The 22,311-nt window shown below is 39.3% G+C and overlaps 1 protein-coding gene across 3 annotated transcripts in view; it reads right to left on the bottom strand.

Moving 5' to 3' along the window:
- MAPK10 (mitogen-activated protein kinase 10) overlaps positions 1-22,311 on the bottom strand; it is an 87,523-nt gene that overhangs the window by 25,117 nt on the left and 40,095 nt on the right. For 2 of the 3 annotated variants that reach the window (XM_050895336.1, XM_050895337.1), the window contains exon 7: positions 19,136-19,207. In XM_050895336.1, the coding sequence (XP_050751293.1) occupies positions 19,136-19,207 (72 nt within the window). Of the gene's footprint in view, positions 1-8,450; positions 8,523-19,135; positions 19,208-22,311 lie in introns of all 3 variants that reach the window. The other variant, XM_050895338.1, reaches the window with a different exon arrangement.

Here is a 22,311-nt window from a genome sequence, read left to right as displayed (position 1 = left end):
TCTCAACAGAAAACTAAAGAATTGCAACAACAATAAAGTTATCCAAGACTATAGCTGCTCAAAGAGTAGCCTGAATATTTCATTAAACATTTTATTAGAAAATAAAGTGTTTTGACATTTTAAACTTGTATTCAAGTTAACGCACCTCATGGTTTGCTGGCCGGACTATTTCAGAAGCAAGTCTTTCTGAGGAACTTGAAAATAGAGAGTGTGTAAATGCTTTGCAGAGAAGAACAGAGAATACAGAAATGAAGGTGCTGTTAGTTGTGCCAAGAGAAGCTAAATGTGTGAGAAAGCCAAGCTATAAAAGCATCACTGGAAGCACTACCTGTGCAGATTGAGTGAAGGCCATTTGATAAACAGGGAGGGCCAAATACAGGACTTGCTTCAAAGCAGACATCAGAAGCTTACGTTTGTACAGAGCAGGTTAACCATCTCTCAGGCATTTGGCATGAAGGCCAAAAAGAGAGAGACCTTTGGGATTACAGAATGTTGTGGGATTTGGACATGTTGAGAGGCAAGATGTAGTAAGATGATCTGGATGTGTCTGATAAGGGAAAAGGAGTAAAAAAAGATCCCAGAATAGGGCCTACATGGTGGGAACCAGTGTCACCGGTGATGGAGAGGGGAGACGGAGAATCCTCAGACAACGGGCCAGTGCCCACTGCACACATTTCTTCTAAGCTGACGGAAAGGCTCTCAGTAAGAGACAACAGACAAGCAGGCTACCACCCACAACAGGAAGATTTTAAGACATGGAAGAAGCTTCATGAGTCATCAGTGCAAAGACGACAGCCAAAGCCAAGGGAGCTGGCAGAGCCACCATGTTCCACTCCTTGACTAGCCTTGATGGGAGGCAGACAGCACTGGAGCTTTTGCAGCCCTGGCTTGCACCAAGGGCCAAAAATGTCAGGCTTTACGTCACAGCAATTTCAGGGACTGGTTTTGAGTAACAATGATCTGAATGGATAATCGTGCTTCTTTACTGTATTATTTCCAACTTACGTTGCTCAAATACTGCCAAAACCCTTAAATAAAATATATTCATTTGCTCTTTATATATATCTATACACACACACACACACAAATTGACATGATGGAGCACTCAGGACCTGTTTTCGTCCTAATAATAGCAATAGAAAAACCATGCCCAGCGAGAGCAAGTGGAGACAGACCATTTTTCTGTCAGATGGACACACACATTTTCTCTCTAGCATTGTTTCTCCACTTACCTAGGTCTTACTAGCACTGGATTATATTCTGAGGTCCAATACATGAAAACGTGCAAGAATGTTCTTGCTGGTCTGGCTCCATTTCATTGTTATGTTTTATACAGTCACCAGTTGTAATGCATCGGTGGTGTACCTGATGATGAGAGGTGGTACACGATACGGTACGAGATTAAAAAAAAAAAGTTTTGAAAAAAACACTGAGGTCTACTTATTGAAGCAAAGAGAAGAAGTTTTCTCTAGCTGGCAGTCAGAATTAACTTCAGCAATTCTGCAGAAAACAAATGTTACTATAGAGCAGTCCTAATGTGAATCAAAACCTACTGTAGGTTACATTAACCAACGAGTGACTGTGACTATAGATGTTATTTGCACACAGGCTGAAAAAATGGTACTACAAGTTAGTGATCACATAACTCTGACAGAAATTTCCCAGGCCAAAAAAGATTAACCTGTATTTGAGTGAAAAAAACTTAAAGAAGAAAAACTTCTGCTAACAGAAGACCCTGTTTTTCCCCTTGAGATTAAGCAAATGTTGGACAGACTGGAAGTTGGAGAGAATTACACCCCAAAACCCTGGAAAATGATGAAATGTCTTCTTTAAAGCTATTTGAATCACCTCAGCTGTCCCTTGCCCCAAACAGGATCAAGGAAAATGTGTCAACTATACACAATAGTATCTGTATGACTTAAGACAGAAGAAGGGATCTAACCTGGATTTATTAGTTTGTCCCTGGCACTAACATTGCGGCATTTTTACTAACATTAAGATGGCCATACAAAGTTACAGCAAAGAAACTTATTTAAGAAAATAGTTCTAAAATGTGTATCTTGTGAATGAAGATTTATCACTGAGTGAGGCCTCAGGTTGCCTCAAGCTTCCCAACCACCTTTTCTCTTTGCACTCTAATACTGTCTTAAGGATTGTTCTCCTTTGCTTTCTGAATACTTGGTTATTTACTTGGAAAATAACCAGAATCTGAACTGCAGATTGAGAGACGTATTTTTCTAAAGCAAATGCACAAAATTTCTAACAGAAAGTAATATTTTGAATGCACAATAAAGTATTTCTATTGGAAAAATCAGATTTCATAGCAAAGTCATCTATTTAGAGGTACAGGCTGCAAGTTTACCATTACTTTTGTTTCTGTTCCCATTGATGCAATGTATTTCAGAAGTGTGAATTAAGGACCACCATTTTGTTCCTTCAGTTGGCCTGCAGACTTCAGTTAAATTACATTTCTGCAAATATTCAAACAACTAAGGAAATGGAGCTTGGCTATAATGGAAAACTTACAATACTTCTCTGTCTCAATGAGAAAATATTAAAAGCATTTCTACAGTTGCACAAATTAATAGCTAGTGATTAAAAAAATGAAATTTAGACAACAAATTATTGTCTTTGTACTTAAGCTAGCTAGCCTCAAAATGGCAATAATTTTTCTTTTTCCTTCTCATGTTATGTCTGTGTAAATCATACCTTTTTTTTTTTTTGAGTGAAGGATTATATTTTCTTATGTTCAACAGCAAGGTTTTGCAGGAGGAGATACCGTTTGCAGTAGGATATTTTAGTTCTACTGCAATACAAATAACAACATACTGTGATGCATGTATAGTTAAGCCTGTTCATTCTTCCCTGGTAGTCAGAAACTTGTCAGTGCTCAGCCGTTTAACCTTTAGCAATACCTACTGTAATAGTTCATGTTTCTTTTCCTGAAAAAGGCGGGGGGGTAAATCTGTTGCAAATCTAACAGCCAACTGATCATCAGAGACCAATCATTGCTTTTCCACAGTACTCCAAAGTGTGGCTGTGCTAGAAAAGCCTCTTCCTGAAATCCTCCTCAAGCAGCATCTGTGGACTGGGATGTGGAAAACACAACTAATTCTGCCAAAATGCCTGTTTATAACAGAGCTTTTGGAATTGTGCTGGATAGTGGTGGTGATGGTGGGGAATCATGCTTCCCTGCCCAGCATATTTGACTCCACTTTCTTCATCTATTAAGCAGCACATCTACACTAGCTTTACTGCACGGGAGTGGGATTTGCTTTTTCTGGCTGTCCTGGTTTCGGCTAGGACAGAGTTACTTTTCTTCGTAGTAGCTGGCATAGTGCTGTGTTTTGGATTTAGTAGGAAAATAATGTTGATAACACACTGATGTTTTTAGTTGTAGCTAAGTAGTGTTTATACTAAGTCAAGGATTTTTCAGCTTCTCATGGCCAGCCAGCAAGAAGGCTGGAGGGGCACAAGAAGCTGGGAGGGGACACAGCCAGGACAGCTGACCCAAACTGGCCAAAGAGCTATTCCATACCATATGACATCATGCCCAGTATATAAACTGGGGGAGTTGGCTGGAAGGCGTGCATCGCGGCTCGGGAACTAACTGGGCATTGATCAGCGAGTGGTGAGCAATTGCATTGTGCATCCCTTGGTTTGTATATTCTAATTCTTTTAGTATTACTATTGTCATATTATTATTATTATTATCATTATCATTATTTTTCATTCCTTTCTGTCCTATTAAACTGTCTTTATGTCAGCCCACTAGGGTTTTTTTTCCCGATTCTCTCCCCCATCCCACTGGGTGGGGGGAGTGAGTGAGCGGCTGTGTGGTGCTTAGTTGCCGGCTGGGGTTAAACCATGACATATGTGCATGTTCCACCAATGAAAACTAACTGCATTGCTTCGGGTACAAATTTTTGATGTTCCTAACTTGTCAAAATTAGAATGATTACTATGAGCAGCTCTGTAGTTCCCTTCCCAACACTAAGTTGTCGCACCAACTGTAAAGCTGATAGCTCAACTCATTTTCATTTTTTTAAAATTGGACCTTTTTTTAAAAATAAATCTGTTAATAAAAACCAAACTAACTAACTTCACTGTGGAAGACATCAATGTCAGATACATATTTTTTCCACAGTCCCATAATTTACATCTGATGTCAACACAGTTTACAAAAAACACACAAAAGAAATTGAAAACACTAGCATCTGACAAGACAGCAAGTGTAGACCATTTTCTGTGCCAAGGTGAACGCTTGGAGAAGAATGTGGCTTTTGTGAAAATTAGATCCTAACAGAAAATATTTTGCAACTTTAAGAACAGTAGTTGCTATTTATATGCTATAGTAGAACATGTGGTGATAATAAAAATAACATGTAGCACATAAGTAAAATGACTTCAAAGATTACCATTGATCATTTGGAAGTTAGGAGATAGCAGTGTTGGTTGTGTAGCTCATTAACCCTTTGGATGCATATCTATGATGACACTTTCACTAAAATTTTCAACTGCTATTTTTTTTAGCTGGCACTTCATTCAGTTGCTGAGCATCTTTGCTTACACAGCAGCAAGCAAATGTACAGTGGATAGTCCACATATTGCAGCACAGGATTGCAGTCTTGCCCTTGGATAAGTATTACCATTTCCCTCGTGGACGTCTCCGCACCATTGCAGTATCTACTTGTAGTACTCCAGGCTGTTTCTAGGCTTCTAGAACCTTCTGTTGTGGTACACTTCCGTCTTTGTAACGTGTACAGCTGGATGCACGATGATCATGTACCCAGCCTAGGAGGCGGCGTACGAACATTAGCATTGTTAAATACCTTCTCAATGAATTGTAAAACTGTGCATAAAAACCCTGTACCCCAATCTCTGTGACATGCACAACATGATTGCAGTTGTAGAGTAAGGCTCTGTAAGTGTTAGCTTGTATGGCCATCTGTGATTATACTAAGAGAAGCTGACATCACGCTAACCTTACATCTTTCTAGTGAATATATACTTGTCTCCCTACACATTCCCAACTACAAAATTTAAAGGCACATTCTTCCTTGTCTGCCCAAAATGCATTTAGCAGTTTAAAAAAAAAAATAAAAAAATCCATGTATAGCTACCACTTTCACAGCTCACCAGAGGACTAAGGCACCTTCTTAACTTCTTCAGATCATTTATGCAGTGGTGAGAAAAGAGTAACAGTCTCCCTCATAAAATTTTGAGAACACATGGAACAAGAGTCAACTCACAGGTACAGTCAGCTTTCCAAATTGCTCCTGAGGCAACACAACAAACCATGTTGCCGTTTTCTCCTTGCTCGAGGCACAAGTATATCCAAGCTTCATGATAATATTTTCTCTGTAAGCAGAACTACTGCTGTCAAACTTGAAAAGAAGTTTCATACAAGATTTAAAAAAAAAAAAAAGCTTTAGCTCATAATTAACTGCATCGTGCATACAACAAAAATGGTAGAGAAATAGGAAAATTTCAAGGATCAGTAAAGACCATGGGGATTCTGGACATTGCAAAGCATTCACTCACAATTGGAGTTTAAAAAAGAATAGAGGTGGAGTCTGTTCTCAGCTCCACCCAAGCGATTTCAGTGAATTCAAATGGATTACAGGAGTGGAACAGAGCTGCAGCCTAGCTAAGCACTCCACTCTGCACTTACTCAAAGGCATTTCCTATTTTTCTGCTTGTGAATTTTCCACGACCATGTAAGATGGCTCTATTTTGCTACAGAAGTTGTTTCAGTTAGCTGAACGGACCATTTAGTTCTGTAAAGAGAATATCAAACGACCTATACTCCTTAACCACTGGAAAATGCCAAATAGTAAATTGTGCAGTCAAATATATGACTGACAGTGCATTTCTTATGAATATTCAATCTTTCCGTTTCAAAACTGCTTTTCACAGTTATTTATGCATAAAAATTGATACAAATTAGTATTAAATACTCTTCAAATCAGTGTGGTTGTGAAATGAAGCACTGCCTGTGAAGAAAAAACTGCTGAAAACAAATTCGGGTACAATGCCAGTCCTAACCCATTTTACACCCATTTTATGTCAAAGGGGAAGCTTTTGTTTTTTTTAAAGAAACAGATTTCTAATTTCTCTTGCTCCTTCTACACTTAAATACATCCTTAACTATGCTGCCCTCAAGCTCTTAGGGCTTATCGTCCCTGCTGATGGAATTATACAGCTGCCCAACTCCATCATCTCACGTCTGAAGAAATAATCTTTTTTATAGAAACGCAAAGCATTTTCTATGCAGATTTCAGGAAGAAGATGCCACGAGGTCATCAATCTCAGCAGGCGGGGTCTGCCCTTGCAACTTTCTGACTGGTTTTCAGCTGCACAGACGGGCACAGGAGCAAGAAGTGCGGAACCCCTGCCAGCGGCTGCTCAGCAGCCGGGGAGAGGTGGGGCGGGGGGGGATGGATTTGGAGAAGAGGTGGCTTTGAGGAGGGGTGCTCAGCGGCCTGAAAGAAAGCAACGGCATTGTTCTCTGTTCACAGAATAGACACTCATGGAACAGCAGAAGAAAAGCAGAGCGGTACATAAAACACAGTGCAAATTTAGCAACGTATTATAAATACAAATGAAGAACATGAACTCAATTACAGAACAATCCCAAACAAATAAGCAGCTGGTAATGCCAATTTCTGTGGGGTTATTGCAATAATAAACAGCACATAATGGTTTAATTATAGAGGCTTTGCGTGATTTCTTTTTAACAAGTATGCAGCTGTGTCAAAGAAACCAGCTTTTGAAGCGCTATGTAAGACATGTTTAATTCTTTTTCTACTTAGTTGGGGATTTCTTTAAATGGTATCTTACAAAAGTAAGTCTATTAACATAAAAACAGTTCAGACTACAACACTGAGCTATGCTAACCCCCACACTTAAATTTCTCACTCCACATTCACAGAAAACACAAGCACAGCCTGGGCCAAATCTTCCTGGAGCACAAATAGGTGCTAATGATTTACATTAACACATAGAACAGAAAGGTTTACTTTCACATATGCAGATGAGATGTGCTCCAGATCATATGAAAACGCATGGGAATTTTAGTGTTCATTTCAGTATGCATATGCTCATCCAACATTTTGGACAAAACACAGATCAGAACCTTACTAGGCAAGGCTGTGAAAATATTAATGATATCATTGCCTACTTTCATTTTTTTCATGCTCTTCAGATATTAATTTTTCTACATTTTAATCAAAATATTGAACCCTTTAAAGTGTGAATGAGGCAAAAAATGAAGTGCTGAACTGAATTAGTAAGTATGTGTATATTTACACACACACAGACATATACATAAGTGTACACGTACACGCACACGCATTCAGAGAAAGTTACATAAAAATGAACAATGCCTGGAAACTCCTCTGTCATCTAAGTACAGAGTTTAAATTAGAAGAAAAACTTGTACACAGGTCATCTCCATTTCTCATTTGTGTAATCCTACAGACCATGAATCACTGGAGTTAGACCAAGCATGCACAGACCTCAGTTGCTGTTGTGCACAAGAAAAAACCACTTTCACAATCTGATAAATAATAGAGTATATATCAAAACTTTAATAAAGCATCAAATAAAGTAAGAATTATGGCTGCCTTACTCCTGAATGCAGAATGGTCTCCAAGGAAAACGTACATATACCTAGTCTGCTTGGATCGCTTGTTGACTGATTTAATGTATTTATCTACAAATCACTTCTTGTTGATGTCAAAAACACATTCTGCTTTCACATAATAGCTACGTGTACTTAAATAAAGGATGACAGACTGAAGTCCACTACAACAGTTTCCAAGGAAATTCCCAGCCTTTTGAGTCATCAAATTGCTACAAAGTTAAGTGATAATTTTAGTCTTGGGAAGCAGAAATTGTCCCCAAACTGAAGCCATTTCCTACTTTCCTACTTCAATACCACTTGCAGAGCAAACAAGCAAAGAAATAAGCATTTCTAAAAGTCATGTCCGAGTTAATCATACCTTCTTCCTAAAACGCAGAACCTCTTACACCGCCATCCTGAGGTGAACAGTGACTTATGCCTACCATGCTACAACCTGAATTTAAAAAACCTGTCATTTATGAAACACTCACACACACCCCCTGTCAAATTAATAAAGCGACATTCATAACAACAAAACTAAAACCAAGTGGTCACTGGCTGCAGACAGCGATTCTGATGAACCATGTAGGACGTTGTTTTCCATCTCCTTACACTATACTCGCTGCGGTTTCCACCTAAGGCTTTTACGAAGAGGCCGTAATGGTTTATTGACATTTTGATTTGCAAGGATTTTGCAGTGGGACTTAACCCAGCTCTTTAGGTACAGCACCAATGTATGTCAGCACTAGTCTAGCGGGAAGGGGCTGGAGGGGGAAGGGTTGGAAGTACCTACTGAGGCCGAAACGGCTGCTAGGAAGGATACGATCAGTGCCAGGAAACAACACAGCACCTTTAATCATTTCTCCCATGATGCACCCTACTGACCACATGTCAACTGAAAACAAAAATGAAATGAAGGTAAACAAGAAAACAGGAACAGAACAACAAATAAATGAGAAGACTTATCCAATCATGCTATAGCACGCAGCCTGCAGCCCACACCGCAGACACAGACCGGCCTTTCGCTCTCTGCAGATGCTTTTCTGCTTGAGCGTACAAGTTTCATGACAACATAGCAGGTCTGAGAAAAATTGACTCCAACAGTTTTCTTTACCCCAGTGTAGATGAAAGACAATACTATTAAATACAGAAAACCAAGTGAGACCCACGTCTGGCTACTGTGTCATAATACAGCTTTGTAATTAAAATTTACCAATTAATTTTGTCTTTTTAAAGTTTTCGTTTGCATTCATTACCTAGGTTTATACTGCTTTGTATTGTAAATGAATGCTGGTCTCTGTATTCAATGAGGATATGCAAATTGCTTTTCCTTTATCCTTTCAGTTACCAGAGATCCATGCATATTTTCACAAGCTGAACTGCCAGAAGTCACAAAAGGAACTTGGGTCCTTGTGAAGACATATCCACCTCTTATTCAGGGGTATGAATAGAATTTGTTGAGATCATTCGACTCCAATAATGCTTGCTTTAGAGCCTGTTGGCTCACTTCCATTGAATCTCAGTGAAGCCAGCAGTCCATAATAGGGGTCTTGAGAATCTCATAAGATTTCCACTTGCCGTGATAGGAAATGGTGATTTCTAAATAGGACAGTTGAGACACAGAAGCACTAAGCTGTACCTTCTGCATTGAAATTCAGAGCAAACCAGGGGACTATTTACCTCGTACAGAGAAGAGTAGTTCAGCTGGGTCAAACAAAGCTAACCACAATTTACACTGGAACATGAGATGAAAATCAGACTCCTTATATCCAGTACAGGATTAAGGCGGCATTTTCCCCCATACCAACACCATGAAACCACATTACCTCTGCTGTCCTTGCTCTATGATAAGTCATAGGGCATGGAAGCAAGAAAAGGGACAGGCTGGTCTCTCAGGGCCAGAAACTGTGGGAAAAAAATGAAAGCGTCATGCTGCTTGGTTAAATTTACTCTTACAATTTCATATTGAGCAACAGTTTAAAAGTGGATTTGACTTTGAAGGCAAATGTCCTATCTGTGGAAATCTTTACATGCCTGGGTCTAAGGTTCCCTGTTGCTTTATTTAGCATATGAAAAGCTTCAATACTACACAATAAATAAATCAATAAACAAACAAATAAATACAAGGCTACTTGTTTGGAAGCAATAAGCAAACCTAGAGATGCAAATTATTGCTGCTTTCATCACAAGCTAAATGGCATGCAAAATATCAGGAAAAGATAGAGCAAGCAGTTGTTTGTTCATCTGTTATTAATTCCTTTTTATTTTCAGAGGCTGCCTTCTGACACTACTGCTCTATGCTGTGCTCAAGAGCACAAACACAGAAGTTGAACTAGTGACTTACTAAACTGTAAACTGTAAAGCAGAGATGATTATTCTCCTCTACTCCTGAGGTTTTGGGAAGGAAGCTCTTTGAAAATTTCGGAATCAGACGAAGCAAAGATGAACATGAGAATATAACCAACGTCCACAGAGAAAAAAACTGCCTTCTTGACTGCCGCCTCTTTTTCCTCTCCTGAGCCAATTAGAAATAAGTCAAATTGGAACCCAGAGTTTCACTGCGTGTTTAAGAAAAGTAGTTAGTTGGAGGTTAGGAGTTTCAGCGTATAGAGCAGCAGGTGTCAGAAGCCCCAGTTAAGGCACTGAGACTCTGAACTGCAGTTCAGAGACCTAAGCCTCAATCCTCAGTTTCATTTAGTCCAACATCAATCCAGATGTAGTCTGAGTAATTTCAGTCATACAAGCACCAGAAAAACAAACAAACCACAATCTCTAAACATTTGGACTCAACTCCAAAGCACTGAAAATTTACATTTGGTTCAAGATTTTTTCCAAATGCAAGATATTCACAAAGACCAGCAATGCTCCGCCAACACGTGGAATATCCCTAAGCTTTAATCGCAGGCTAATTTACAGTCACAGAGACTTCTGCGTGACTCTAGGTAAAACTTCAGTTTAGCAACTATTTGCCTTGATGTTTTAGGATCACATGAAACAGTGTTAAGGAATTAAACCTACAACTTTTCACAACTGTTTGAAGTGAAATAGCTGAGATTTGGGTAGCCCTTGATGAGAAGCCCCCTCTCCATTAGAATACCCATGTCCTGGATTACTAAGAGTAGGGGATTTTTAATTTGTTCAAAATCTCTACAAACCAGATTATTGCACAGAGCTGCTCTGAAATGCATTCTTGAGTGTGTACATATACTTCAAAATATGAGTAAGTTTTCCAAGGACACCAAATGTCTCCCTGGCATAGCCACCTTGAATAAATGCCCACCACAAACCATGTGCAAGCGTTTTCCTCAACAAAGGAAATATTTCACTCATACAGCAAATCTTAACCTCTGGGCCACCTCCTGGTTCTGATTCCATGCCGAACAGCTAATACCCTCTACAGTGATTGTGTCAGGGCTGTCTTGCAAAACATTTGGGGAATGGATCTGTCCTCCATAAGAACCTCCAAAATCTCCCCGGGGGCTTGAATAGAGTTTGGGGAGGCTGAACAGAAGTTGCTCTGTTGCCACACATGCATGCCCCCCACCCCTCAAACCTTCCTGTGTCCTGGGGAAGCAGTCTAGTCTGGCTGCTGACATGGCCCTTCACAGGGAAGGTGACCAGAAGAGATGGTGAGAAGGGAGAGTTGGGATGGAAGAACATTAATAAGACATTTATTCCTCTTTGTGCTTTAGTCTTACGTACTTCCTGACCCAAATGAGTGCTTGCTCATCCTTCCAGATTTCAGGTTCCCTTCAGCAAAGGTGCAGAAGGATCAGGAATTGTAGAATTAGCCAAAGATAGAAAGGATCCAAGCTAACCTTTCATGGACACCTCCCTTGTAACTCGGCTGTGGATGCAATTTCCTTTTCTGTTTCTGCAGAAGGCTGCTCCTACCATGCTGGATGAATTGGAAAAAGCATGGGTATCACTCTGATACTGAAGACACCATAGCTTGTTTCCTTCCTCATTCCTTTGTAATGGCCCTGCATTCTCCTCCTGCCAAACCGCAGGTTCTCTGAGACTTGACAAAACACAATGAAAGGGAGCCCATAAAGAAAATCTGCAACTGCCCTTGCTAAAACTCCTACTGAGGTGGCTGTTCAGACCTGCACTCAGTAAGCTCTGGTTTTCATTCAATGAAAATCATGACATTCAAATTAAAATTAATGAAGTGCATGCCATGGGAAACTCTGGAGACCAGAGGTGCAGGCACAGCTGAATGAGCTTTACTGTCTTTCCCAGCCTCATGGGCTAGTTCACACTTTCTCTCTCTGCCCAGAGCATTAGTGAGAGGGCCAAACATTGACATTGTAATAGCTCCTGTTTTAGTGATGCAGAAATTGCCCCTCTGCAAGCTGAAAAGAGATGATCATGTCCTCAAAACTGACTTGGGAAGACTATGATAGACATACTTATGAAGCAAATCATGATACCTGATTTTATTTGTGTGAGTGTAGGCCAAAATATTTAGCACACAATGCTGTTTCCCAATGGCTGAGGTGCAAACTCTAGTAAAATTTCAAGGCGACTGAGCATGCCTGTCACAACACAGTGAGCTTCTCCCTCCAAATCCTCCTAAAAAGGAGAGACGCCTTCCTGGGTAGGACCTCCATTTACCTCCATCTCTGTTGTTGAGTGCTCCTGCAGATCTGCACTGAGGTCTGCTCTGAAGAACCATTTCTAGGCCCTTACTTGAATTTTCAGGAAGAAAAATACAGCAGTCTGTATTGGACACTGTACCTTGTTTTTACAGGTTTTTCTGTTATTTCTATGCAATAAAAAAGGACATGGTTTATAAAAATACTTGGTAATTCTTGGTAATACATGGGCAAAACTGCTTTTTTTCACAAGCTCCAGAAAGCACAGCTACAAAGGCTTCAGACTGCCAATGCCAAGGAAAGTTTGTGATGTGCAGCACTCCTAATGACAATTGTGAAGATGGCTCAAACACTTGAAAAAGATTAAAAGCCTCCCAAACCCACCAAACCCTTCCCTCCCTCAATTCTGTCTAAATCATGGCAAACTCCCAGTTTTGTAACATTCCAATCTCAGGACCTCACCAAAATACCAAAAACCTTCCCTTCATGCTTGTATTTATTATATGCATGGATTTCAACATGTTTTAACAAGTGCTCAGCACAGTATCAGCTCAATCCATTAAGATTCCCTGAGAAAATCTTTCCTTTCTATTTGAAACACCACTTTCCATATGATGTTATTAAAACCTTAATATTTGTCAATAACAGTAATAGGGTTCCAAAGTGTTTGACTATTGCATTATTGACTTCTAATTTACTACCTGCAACTGAAGCTGAAAAACACTGTAGAGTACAGCTACCCTCCTGACAGATTCTAGATGGAACCGAAAGGGAGTTGCCACAATTTTACAAGTGTGACGCTTCGAACCAATGCATGAATTTCTCTTTTTTTTTAAACTTTCTGTGAGTTCCAAACTGATATGCATCGTGCCTTCTTATGACACAGCTGAGCCGTCACTCTCTGGGATTCACACTCGCAGACGCTCACCTTCATTTGGCATAGACAGAATTGATCTGCAGTAGACAGGCAGGTGCCAGAGCCCGGCCTATCTGGAAAAACGCGGAAGGAGGTACAAATCACATCCAAATCTGTGCTCTTCCTCAGAGGTTGGCTCTTAGGTTGCAGTGCCAAACAAGTGCTGAAAAACTATTGTTTTTCCTTGGGAACTCGTGCTCCACTGTCCCTTTCAGAACCGCAGAGCTTGCAGAGGGACTGGAATAGATGTCACAGGATATTAAGAGGCACATGTATATTAAGAAAAGGCCATGGGAATCCTGAGATGCAAGCTCAAGAATGGGTGGAGGCACGAGGAATGACTCATGCCCTTCCCTGTCTCCCATTTTCTTTTGAATATAACTATATAAAAAATCATTGCAGTAAGAGAGACCTATGGAGAATCTTGCCAAGGAATGTGAAACACACTACACTGCATCTGACAGTCAGTAACATTTAAAACATGTTTTGCAGATCCTGCAGTTGCTAGCTTCAGACCCTCTTTTTAGCTTAATTTAAATTTTGACTTTGAAGTATCTCTTCCCAGGTCTCAAAGAGTATTCAAGTACACTCATTTTACCTCTTCCAGCAGGAATCCCACAGGTAGTCTCTCCTGCTACAATACAGATTAGCATATCATTTAAGTATACTTGAGTGTGTTCCAGTCCTCTACTTTGTTCCCGACCAAATACCTACACGCTCTTGACAAAAGACACTTCAGTACTATCTGTTTTGTCTACAAGTTCTAAATTGTCTGCTCAACTGTACCAGTGAAACTCAGCTCAAATTAGTACAGTTGCCATCAAGCAAAAGCTGATTAACGGCATAGAAAGGGGGGGGGGGGAAGACATTTGAGACCATCCAATTTTCATAAGTGCCTGAAAAGGCGACTAAGTTGCCTTGGCTGAAATTCATATGAGGCAGGAGTAGGTGTAGCACATATCTATACCTCAACACTTGGCCACTTTTGAAACTGCATGTTCAGACCCATGCTGAAAATCTTTAAGCTGAGTGTTGAGAAACGAACAATGGATCATCTTCATTGTAGCAGCTGGGATCCACTCCAAATGCTATGCAGATCACAGACTCATAGGGCTCTTCTACTAAGTGCAAATTGCACTATAAACTGTTAGAGTATACATATCTGAATTAAAAAAGAGAAGAATGACAACAGCCAAATCGTCTTCACAGCTACGCTGAAGTCTCTTTGAGACAGACCTCGTCTCATATAAGCAAACTTCCCCCAATAAAATCACCATAATTCAAACTCTTGCTATATTCTCAGAAAAATCCTGAGTCCAAAACCAAATACCATACACCCAGGGAGGAATCATCCAGCTGAACAAAATCCAAACTTAGCCGTCAATGCCATCGTAGCTAACAGACACTTAAGCAGCAGGCTAATGCGTACCAGCTGATGCAACCTGGAGAGCCAGGCCAGCCATTTTTAATAGTCTCTTTTAAATAATCCTGATGCTAATTGTTGGTTTTGTTTTTGTTTTTTTAAAAGACAAAACAAGCCTTAAGAAAATACTACTGGGAACATGAAAAACAATGGACTGTACTAAACAAAAGTGCAGATGTTTTATTACACTAAAGTTTAAGAAAGCCTCCAACATGCACTCAAAATGCTAGGATTATACCCACTAATAAATGCAGATCATATTTCAAATGCAAAGACAAATTCTGCTAATAAGTGGTGGAAAGGCAACATCTTTTCCTAAAAGACTTTTTTGATTCAAAATTTTTTCCCTAAGGCAAGCAATTTTTTTTCCATATTAATTCCTGGAAAAATATAAAAGAATACTCTCTGTCAGATGTCAAAGAGCATCTCTTAATCCCACCACTTTCAAAGACAGCTGGCAGACAAAGGAATTTTTGAAAATCTGGCCACAGAAAACATTAACTTCATCTATTAATGCTGACTTCTCTTCACAATCTGTTTTGGATGGTCATAGCTACACAGAATAAGTCTGGATTTTTTTCTCTCTTGCTATCTTAATGGTGTTTTCTCTTTTGACTGTCTTGGACTCTAAGCTATTTGCAGTAGGAATTCTGTTTTCCATATTCACCACTGTAATCCAGGCCTAGCCAAACTTAAGACACTTGGCTGTTATCACAATATATTTCTATGACTAAATCACTGTTTCCCCTTTAATCTGCTGAAGGACTTACACATGAACTTGCTAGAGTACCATCCTTTACACGCCTCCCCAGTACTGAAAAGAAATGCTCTTTGATTGCTTTATCTCCCCACTAAGTCATGTGTGCCTGTGGGACATCACTGTGGCCTCAGCAGCTCAGATCTTAATAGATCTATCTCACTTGAAAGCATTCAGACCATTTTAAGTTTTCCCATCTCTTAAAAAATACACAGAAACACATTTCCAATCCTTAAATTGAAATCTTATGAGATTTTGAAGACATTATTAGCTAGAGCTGAACACAGCTTTAGGGAAAGTCCTGGAGTTTTCCAACACATTTCCAATGGCATCCAAGAGTTTGGGCAATTTTTAGTCGCTCACACTCTTTCTGATTTAACTGAGACAAGAGTGGAATAAGCATTGAAGAAACACTGAGAAGCTCAGAAGTGAATTACAAAAGCTTACCAGAACTTGCCAGGAATATTTTGGTCTGTAAATCCATCTGGAAATTGATCAAAAGGTGGATTTCTTCTCATGAGGGTCTAAGTCTCCCTCTGACTAAAGAAGTCTCCCTGACAGTATTTTGGAATGTCTGCTTTAGGTGAGTAACAAGGAACAAAGGTATCTGCTATGCAATTTCTACCCGGTACTCTCCAGGAGGCTGGAGGGTGTTCATATTTTTCTGAAAACCAGCTGGCTCATCGCAAACTGACAGCACTTGAATGGACCAACCCTCTAGCCCTGCTGTAGCTCAAGTGTCCTACTAGGTCAATTAGATTAAATGCCTCAGCAATATTCACAGAGCAATCATTTTCAAGTACTGTTTGGCTTTTTGCTAATGAAAATAGCAGTTAACTGAACACGTGTTCAGAAAGCATTTTAATACATTTAAGAAACATACACATTTTTTGGAAAATGTGTAACTTACGTTAATACTAACCAGGACAGTTATCGTAAACTGGTACCTGTAGTCTATACAGATTTCAGAGCTTTCTTATAGTAACTTAGAGAGAGTTTCTTATTTATACAGATGAGATGATCTGAAATTAATCTTCCCCATGTTTTAATTTCCATGAAGACTTTAAAAATGAAATTTCATTTTAAGTCAGCAGCACCTGAGTGCAATGGTAACTCAGTGCGATGGTTTAGTTAAGATTAACTTTTTAAATTTTTCTTTCCATAAAGCTTGGCAGCAGCTGTGAAATTTTTCTTAGATGTATACTGTGCCATACATGAATGTTCTTACTCCAGGCTAGAAACGAGTAAGCTCCTTACATTGACAGCAAGTGCACACAGTAGACATTCTACTGAATAATTAAAAAGAACTGAAATTTTTAGTTTCTATACAGACTTGCCTCTTTCAGCTAGAAAACCCACTGCTGGAGGGCCTTAAGTAGCCCAAGGGAAGCTTTATTGTAATGTCGTTCTGCGAAGTTTACCTGCAGCTGCATAAATGCTTCTCCAGCTCTTCCTGTATCTAGGAGGCAAACTAGATCTGCTCATCAACAGCCACGGAGGGAGGGGAAATAATATGGACCCATACACAAACCAGTCTTTCTAACACTGAAAACACTTATTCAAGGGGTCAAACTGGTTAACAAATGAGTATTGACTTGGAAATGAATGTACAGATTCCATTTTTTTCTTTTTTTTTTTTTCTTTTTTAAACTTCCAACTCACCTGAATAAACCCACCACTAAAATGTGGCAGCAATTGTGACCACATACACTGCATTTCAGGGTATGGGATTTCCAATGATTTAAAAAGTAGGACTATCCCACAATTTACACAATGTTTTCTGCATTTGTTCAAAAATTCAGTTGTTATTTTTAACTGATACTGAAATGTTAAAAGGTATGTTAAAAATATTCTGTTGCTATCCCTGAATAAGACACTGTCATAAGAGACTGTTGTCACAGCCAGACAGAAACAAAGTAATTCTCATGTTTGAATGATTTTTTAAAAGCTATGTTGTTTAAATTATATAGCGTTTATTTTTTCTGGAAATGGGCAGAAGAACATGACTCTTAAATATAGTTTGTTGTTGAAAAAGGAGAGCAACCCACTAACCACGGTACTACGTTTTTACTCTGAAATAGCTTTTTTTTTCTGTATTCTAGTCGCTTATCAACTAAAAACTCAATCAGACTTCTCTCCAAATAGATTAAATGGAAATATCCTCAGTATTTACAGCTGAACCTCAAGTATAGTATAGATCGTTTAGTTTTTCTTTGTACATTAAAAAACAAAAGAGGAAAAGAGCACAGTATTTGGAGGAAGAGTTATGATGGTGTTTCTGAGGTGGTGTTACCACTGAAACACAGCATAACTATCACACAGAATTACAGGTCTCATGAATGCTGGGAGCTGCTCTGCACATTCAGATTGCAGAAGGTGGGTGTGCAGCCTGCTCCACATGTTGCAGGAAAAACGCAGCACCTCTGGAGTGACATCTCAAAGCTATCCACTAATAATACAAAACACCATTCTTATTCCACTAATAATAAAAAACACCATTCTTACTTCATTGTCATGTTTTGCATCTGATAACTTTCCAGTCCATATTCCTATAAGACTGAAAGTCAGTACAACATTGCTGTTTCCTCCTCAGCAAACAGGAGGTACCTGCAGTTTTCCCCACCTACCTGTTAGTAAAGTATAACTGCATCTTCACCTGGCTACCGGGCAGAGCTCCGTTTTCAGAGAAAGTCGACAGAGCTGTGAAAATAGGACAGGCAGGACCTAACTCTGACAAACACTACAGGAATCACTCAAGAGCCAGCAAAAAAATAATTACTTCCATGACTACATGTCTGTAAAAGCTGGGTTTTCTCCACACCAACTGCCAGTGTCTGCTGATGCCAGATTTTTATGGTGTCTTTCTGCCAACCTGCTGAAAATAATATGTCTTTTTGTTTCTGAAAGTGGAAAACATGTCATGTTGCTGCATTTTATTCCGATGGGCAAAATACACACTACTTACACTTCCCATCCATCGTGGGCAAGTTGCCTGGCTTAGCCTGTGATAAACCAAAGGCTAAGTAGACACCTCCTCTTTTGTTTTCATTTTCTAATATTGCTTTCACCACCTTGGAAGTGGTAAAAATAATATCACCCAAGACGAGAAGAACAAGATGGGAGGGAAATACAGTTTAATTAACAACACAGACCTCATGCAAGTAAAGGAAAGTCCATTTTTAAATCAAGAGAATCTGATTTCAGGCCAATTTGGAAACCACAGCAGATAAACGGTTGCCTTAAACTGGGCAAGTCAAATTCTTCATTTTGTTTTAAAGAAAAAAAATGTTGTATTGACTCAACTCTGAGCCCATACAGCATTGAGATGAATCCAAATCCATGATGCATTAGCAAGCAAAAGATTATGATGTCACCACAAATGTTATGAAGTCACTATTTCCAAAGAATAAAAGCAGAAAAACAGATTTGCAGGAACCAGATGGGCCAAGTTAGGATTCTTTTCTTTTTTTCTTATTTTTCCTTTGAAGAATAATAAGTAAAGCTATCCAATTTGCAATCATAATGCTTGTTTTCTAGATTGCTTATTAGTATGACATAAAGACTACATAAAATGGAATGATTACAGGTTTTAAAATAAAGTAACTTATTTGATTGAAATAGTTCTGTGCATCTGTTTTTCATTTTCAATTTTGTTCACATCAGTAGTGCGCTATTTTCATTTACTCATACCTCTGGGATTCAACTTTTTGCTTCTATCTTTACAGTCCTGGTATAGTCATTACATGGTAAAAGGGATGGGGTGGAGGAGAGGAACAAATAATAGGTGAAGCTGCAGCAAATGGCACAAGGATACAGTCCCTTCCTGGAAAGAGGATTTTGTGGCGAACCATTTCTCCCATAATGCATCCCACAGACCATATATCCACTAGAACAGCAGAGACAGGGAAGTGAAGAAGGAGGGAAAAAAAGCAAAGTTAACTACGACATTTCACTCCTAAAGGAGGGGAAAAAGAGCAGGTTGATCAGAACAGTACAGTTTGTTTTGTGGTTTTGTTGGGTTTTTTTTCATGTCTCACCAAAAGCTAAAATAAATAAGTAAAAGCCGTGTCAGTCAGCTCAACGGTAATTAGTAACAACGGTGGAAAAAGTTTAAAATCAACATTTTTAGGAAAAGGCCCACAGCTAGCAAGTAAAGATCAAGTAACAACTGCACAGACCTGTATACACTGAGTTTATGGTGAAAAAACAACTTTTTTTTTTTTTTTTTTTTTAAGAAAAAAACAAAAGCAAAAAAAACCCAAACCCTACTTGCAGCCAGGCAGTTTCTAGGCTTCGTCCTGCAGGACTGAGTCTCTCTGCAGCAGTACACAAGAGGTTCCAAATGGAACTGCTCACATGAGTAAAGGCCGTATGGATAAATGCCACCCTTAAGGGTTATTTAAAACTCCTGCTTCAGGATCTGTACCTATGTCCTATCTATAGGTACCTATCTATATGTATCTGTCTGTACCTACATACTGACTGGAAAGAACTGGAGAGTGAGACCTGTGTGGACTCTGCTTTTTACTGTGTAGGTACTCAAAATAAATGCTAAAACAAACGCTTCGCAGGACAAGCACCAACAAGACTAAGAGCATTTCTTATCTTCCTGATCCTGATCCTTATAGATACGATACACATAGTTACATCATCTGCTTGATTTGGGTGGGGGGTTTTTTTGCCCTTTAAGTTTTACAAGAAAAAAGGCTAGATAGATAGTGACACAGCATGCACAGAAAGAAAAGAACTGTATTCCATGTGAAGGGGAAAAAAATGCTTTAAAATGCTTTAAAAGACTACATTGTTTCTCAGCTTTGAATCCTCATTTTGTGGTCATGTTTGACCTACACAACCAGTTTCTCCTCTTTTTCTTCCCCCTTTTTATCCTTCAAAAGCAATCCAAAACAAACCAAAGAAACAAACAACTCATTTCTTGGTAAAACAAAATAAAGGTGAAATGTTCCATTTGGGAAAAGGAGGGTACAGGTATCAGGGGCATGGGACAGCAAGAGCATGCCTGAGGCAGTGGCAGAGTTTTCTTCATAGTGACAGTTTTGGGACCTTCCACGGAAGTGCAGCAAACTGGTGATAATTATGCATCTTTAGCCAACCAAGTGCAGAAAGAAAATGAAAGCAGTGAACAGTCCTCATACAGGCAGTGTACTTAGTAAGAGGAAAAAAAAGTAGGGGAGCTTCAGTAATGTGGCAGCATAGGCCAGAGCAGGGAAGCAAAGAACAACCCTTTCTGTTGACTTCCTTGGGAGCTGGATCACAGCCTCGGAGCAGACCGGCTCCTCAGACAGCTGACCTTCATTTTCAAATATTTTGTTTTCTTTCTCTGTTTACTTTATTTTTGCTTTGTACAAGTAAGACGAGATCATTCATCTTGAGCCAGATTCATTGCCCAGGGAAGTCAAAGGAAGTCTCTATGTTAACCTCAATAGGCGTTCGATCAGGACCTTTGGATGTGGCAAACATTCTTAGTACCTTCCCAGCTGTGTACTTCATCGCAAAAGTGTGTCTAACTTTTTCTTGGTGCAATTTTAATCACATGAAAAGCAAGTGCTTTCTCTGTCCTTTCAGGGACAATAACAACAACAACAATGGTAATCATCTACTAAATGTCTGGAGAGAAAAAAAAAATAAACGCAAAATAATTCATTTCACAATAGAAGGAACTCTGGGTATTGACTAAGGAACTATCTAAAGCGTGCTGAGCCTAGTTCAAATTTCCAATGGCACTTATCAAAAATATCAATTACAAAATACTTTAAGGAAGATTATTCCTTTTCCAGAAATTATTCTGTACGCTTAGACTCTGCTTAATAATTCTCTACTTTTTAGACTTTCATATTAAAATGTGTACTGTAAATTCATAAACATTACAAATAATTCATGCAGAGACTTGTTAATTTTGGAAGAGGTTGCGTGAGCATGCCTTTATTCTTGCTTAAGTCATGGAATCAGCTCCCAAAATCAGTTTCGCTGCCCTTTACAGGATGCAGTTGGCTGTTAGTAAAAGTTCTCCTGCAGGTTAGCTAACCTCTCCAATGTAAATTAAGTAGGAGACTTTTTAATAAATTGCTGTATTTGTCATTGAAAAGTCTCCTTGTCAAACAGACAAGTGGTAGCTTTTGACAGCAGAATCTGAGTCCTGGTGGATTTTTCTCCACTATGTGTTGGATCCCCTCCTTTTCTGCCTGGTCTGCCTGGCACTCAGATGCAATTCTCAGTTTTGTTACAAAACGAGAATCACTTATAAAGTTTTCCCTTCATCTGCTGCAAAATGTGAATTCTTCCTTACCTGCTTCTCTATAGTGAGCACCCCCTACCTGCTTTTCACAATCTTCCCAGGGACCAAGAGGTATCCAGATCCCTCACAGACTGTTCAGAGCAAAATCCTATTTACATCTAGGGAGATTACACACAAATTAGATGCATTTTTTTTAGCTTCAGCTTTTTCCTCTTCTCTCCAACTCTACTTTCCGTTAAAAAAAGACTCAAACTGTAAAATTTATACCTGGATTTTGACCACATGAAACCTGTCAGCAAAACCCGGGACTTTAGTTAAACCTATCATAAAGACAGAAACCATTCCTGAAATTCAGATCTAGCTCTGGATGTGGAGAAATTCTGGAATGGCTAGGATTCCCTATTTCAGCTTGTACCTCTTCTTCTTCCCTCAAACAATTCAGAGACCCAGACTCAAATTTAGAACACATCACTCATTCAGCAATTCCAGTGGTTCCCACACTGTTTCACAGCCACAGAAGCCAAAGACATTCTTGTCAGAACAAGCTAACTGTATTTGTTAAGTTCAACCATAACTAAGAACAAGTTTCTCATTACTCTGCAATCCCACACTGATAAATTCACCAGCATTGCATCCCAAATACATTCTGTAGCTGCAGCACACAACAGTGAGAAACTGCTCTAAATGACCTGCCTTTTAAGTTCAAGATGTCATTTCCCATTACATTTTCTTTTTCT

This window comes from Gymnogyps californianus, chromosome 4 (genome assembly GCF_018139145.2).
Source record: "Gymnogyps californianus isolate 813 chromosome 4, ASM1813914v2, whole genome shotgun sequence".
Taxonomy (NCBI): Eukaryota; Metazoa; Chordata; class Aves; order Accipitriformes; family Cathartidae; genus Gymnogyps; species Gymnogyps californianus.
This window is presented reverse-complemented; position numbering and strand designations above follow the sequence as displayed.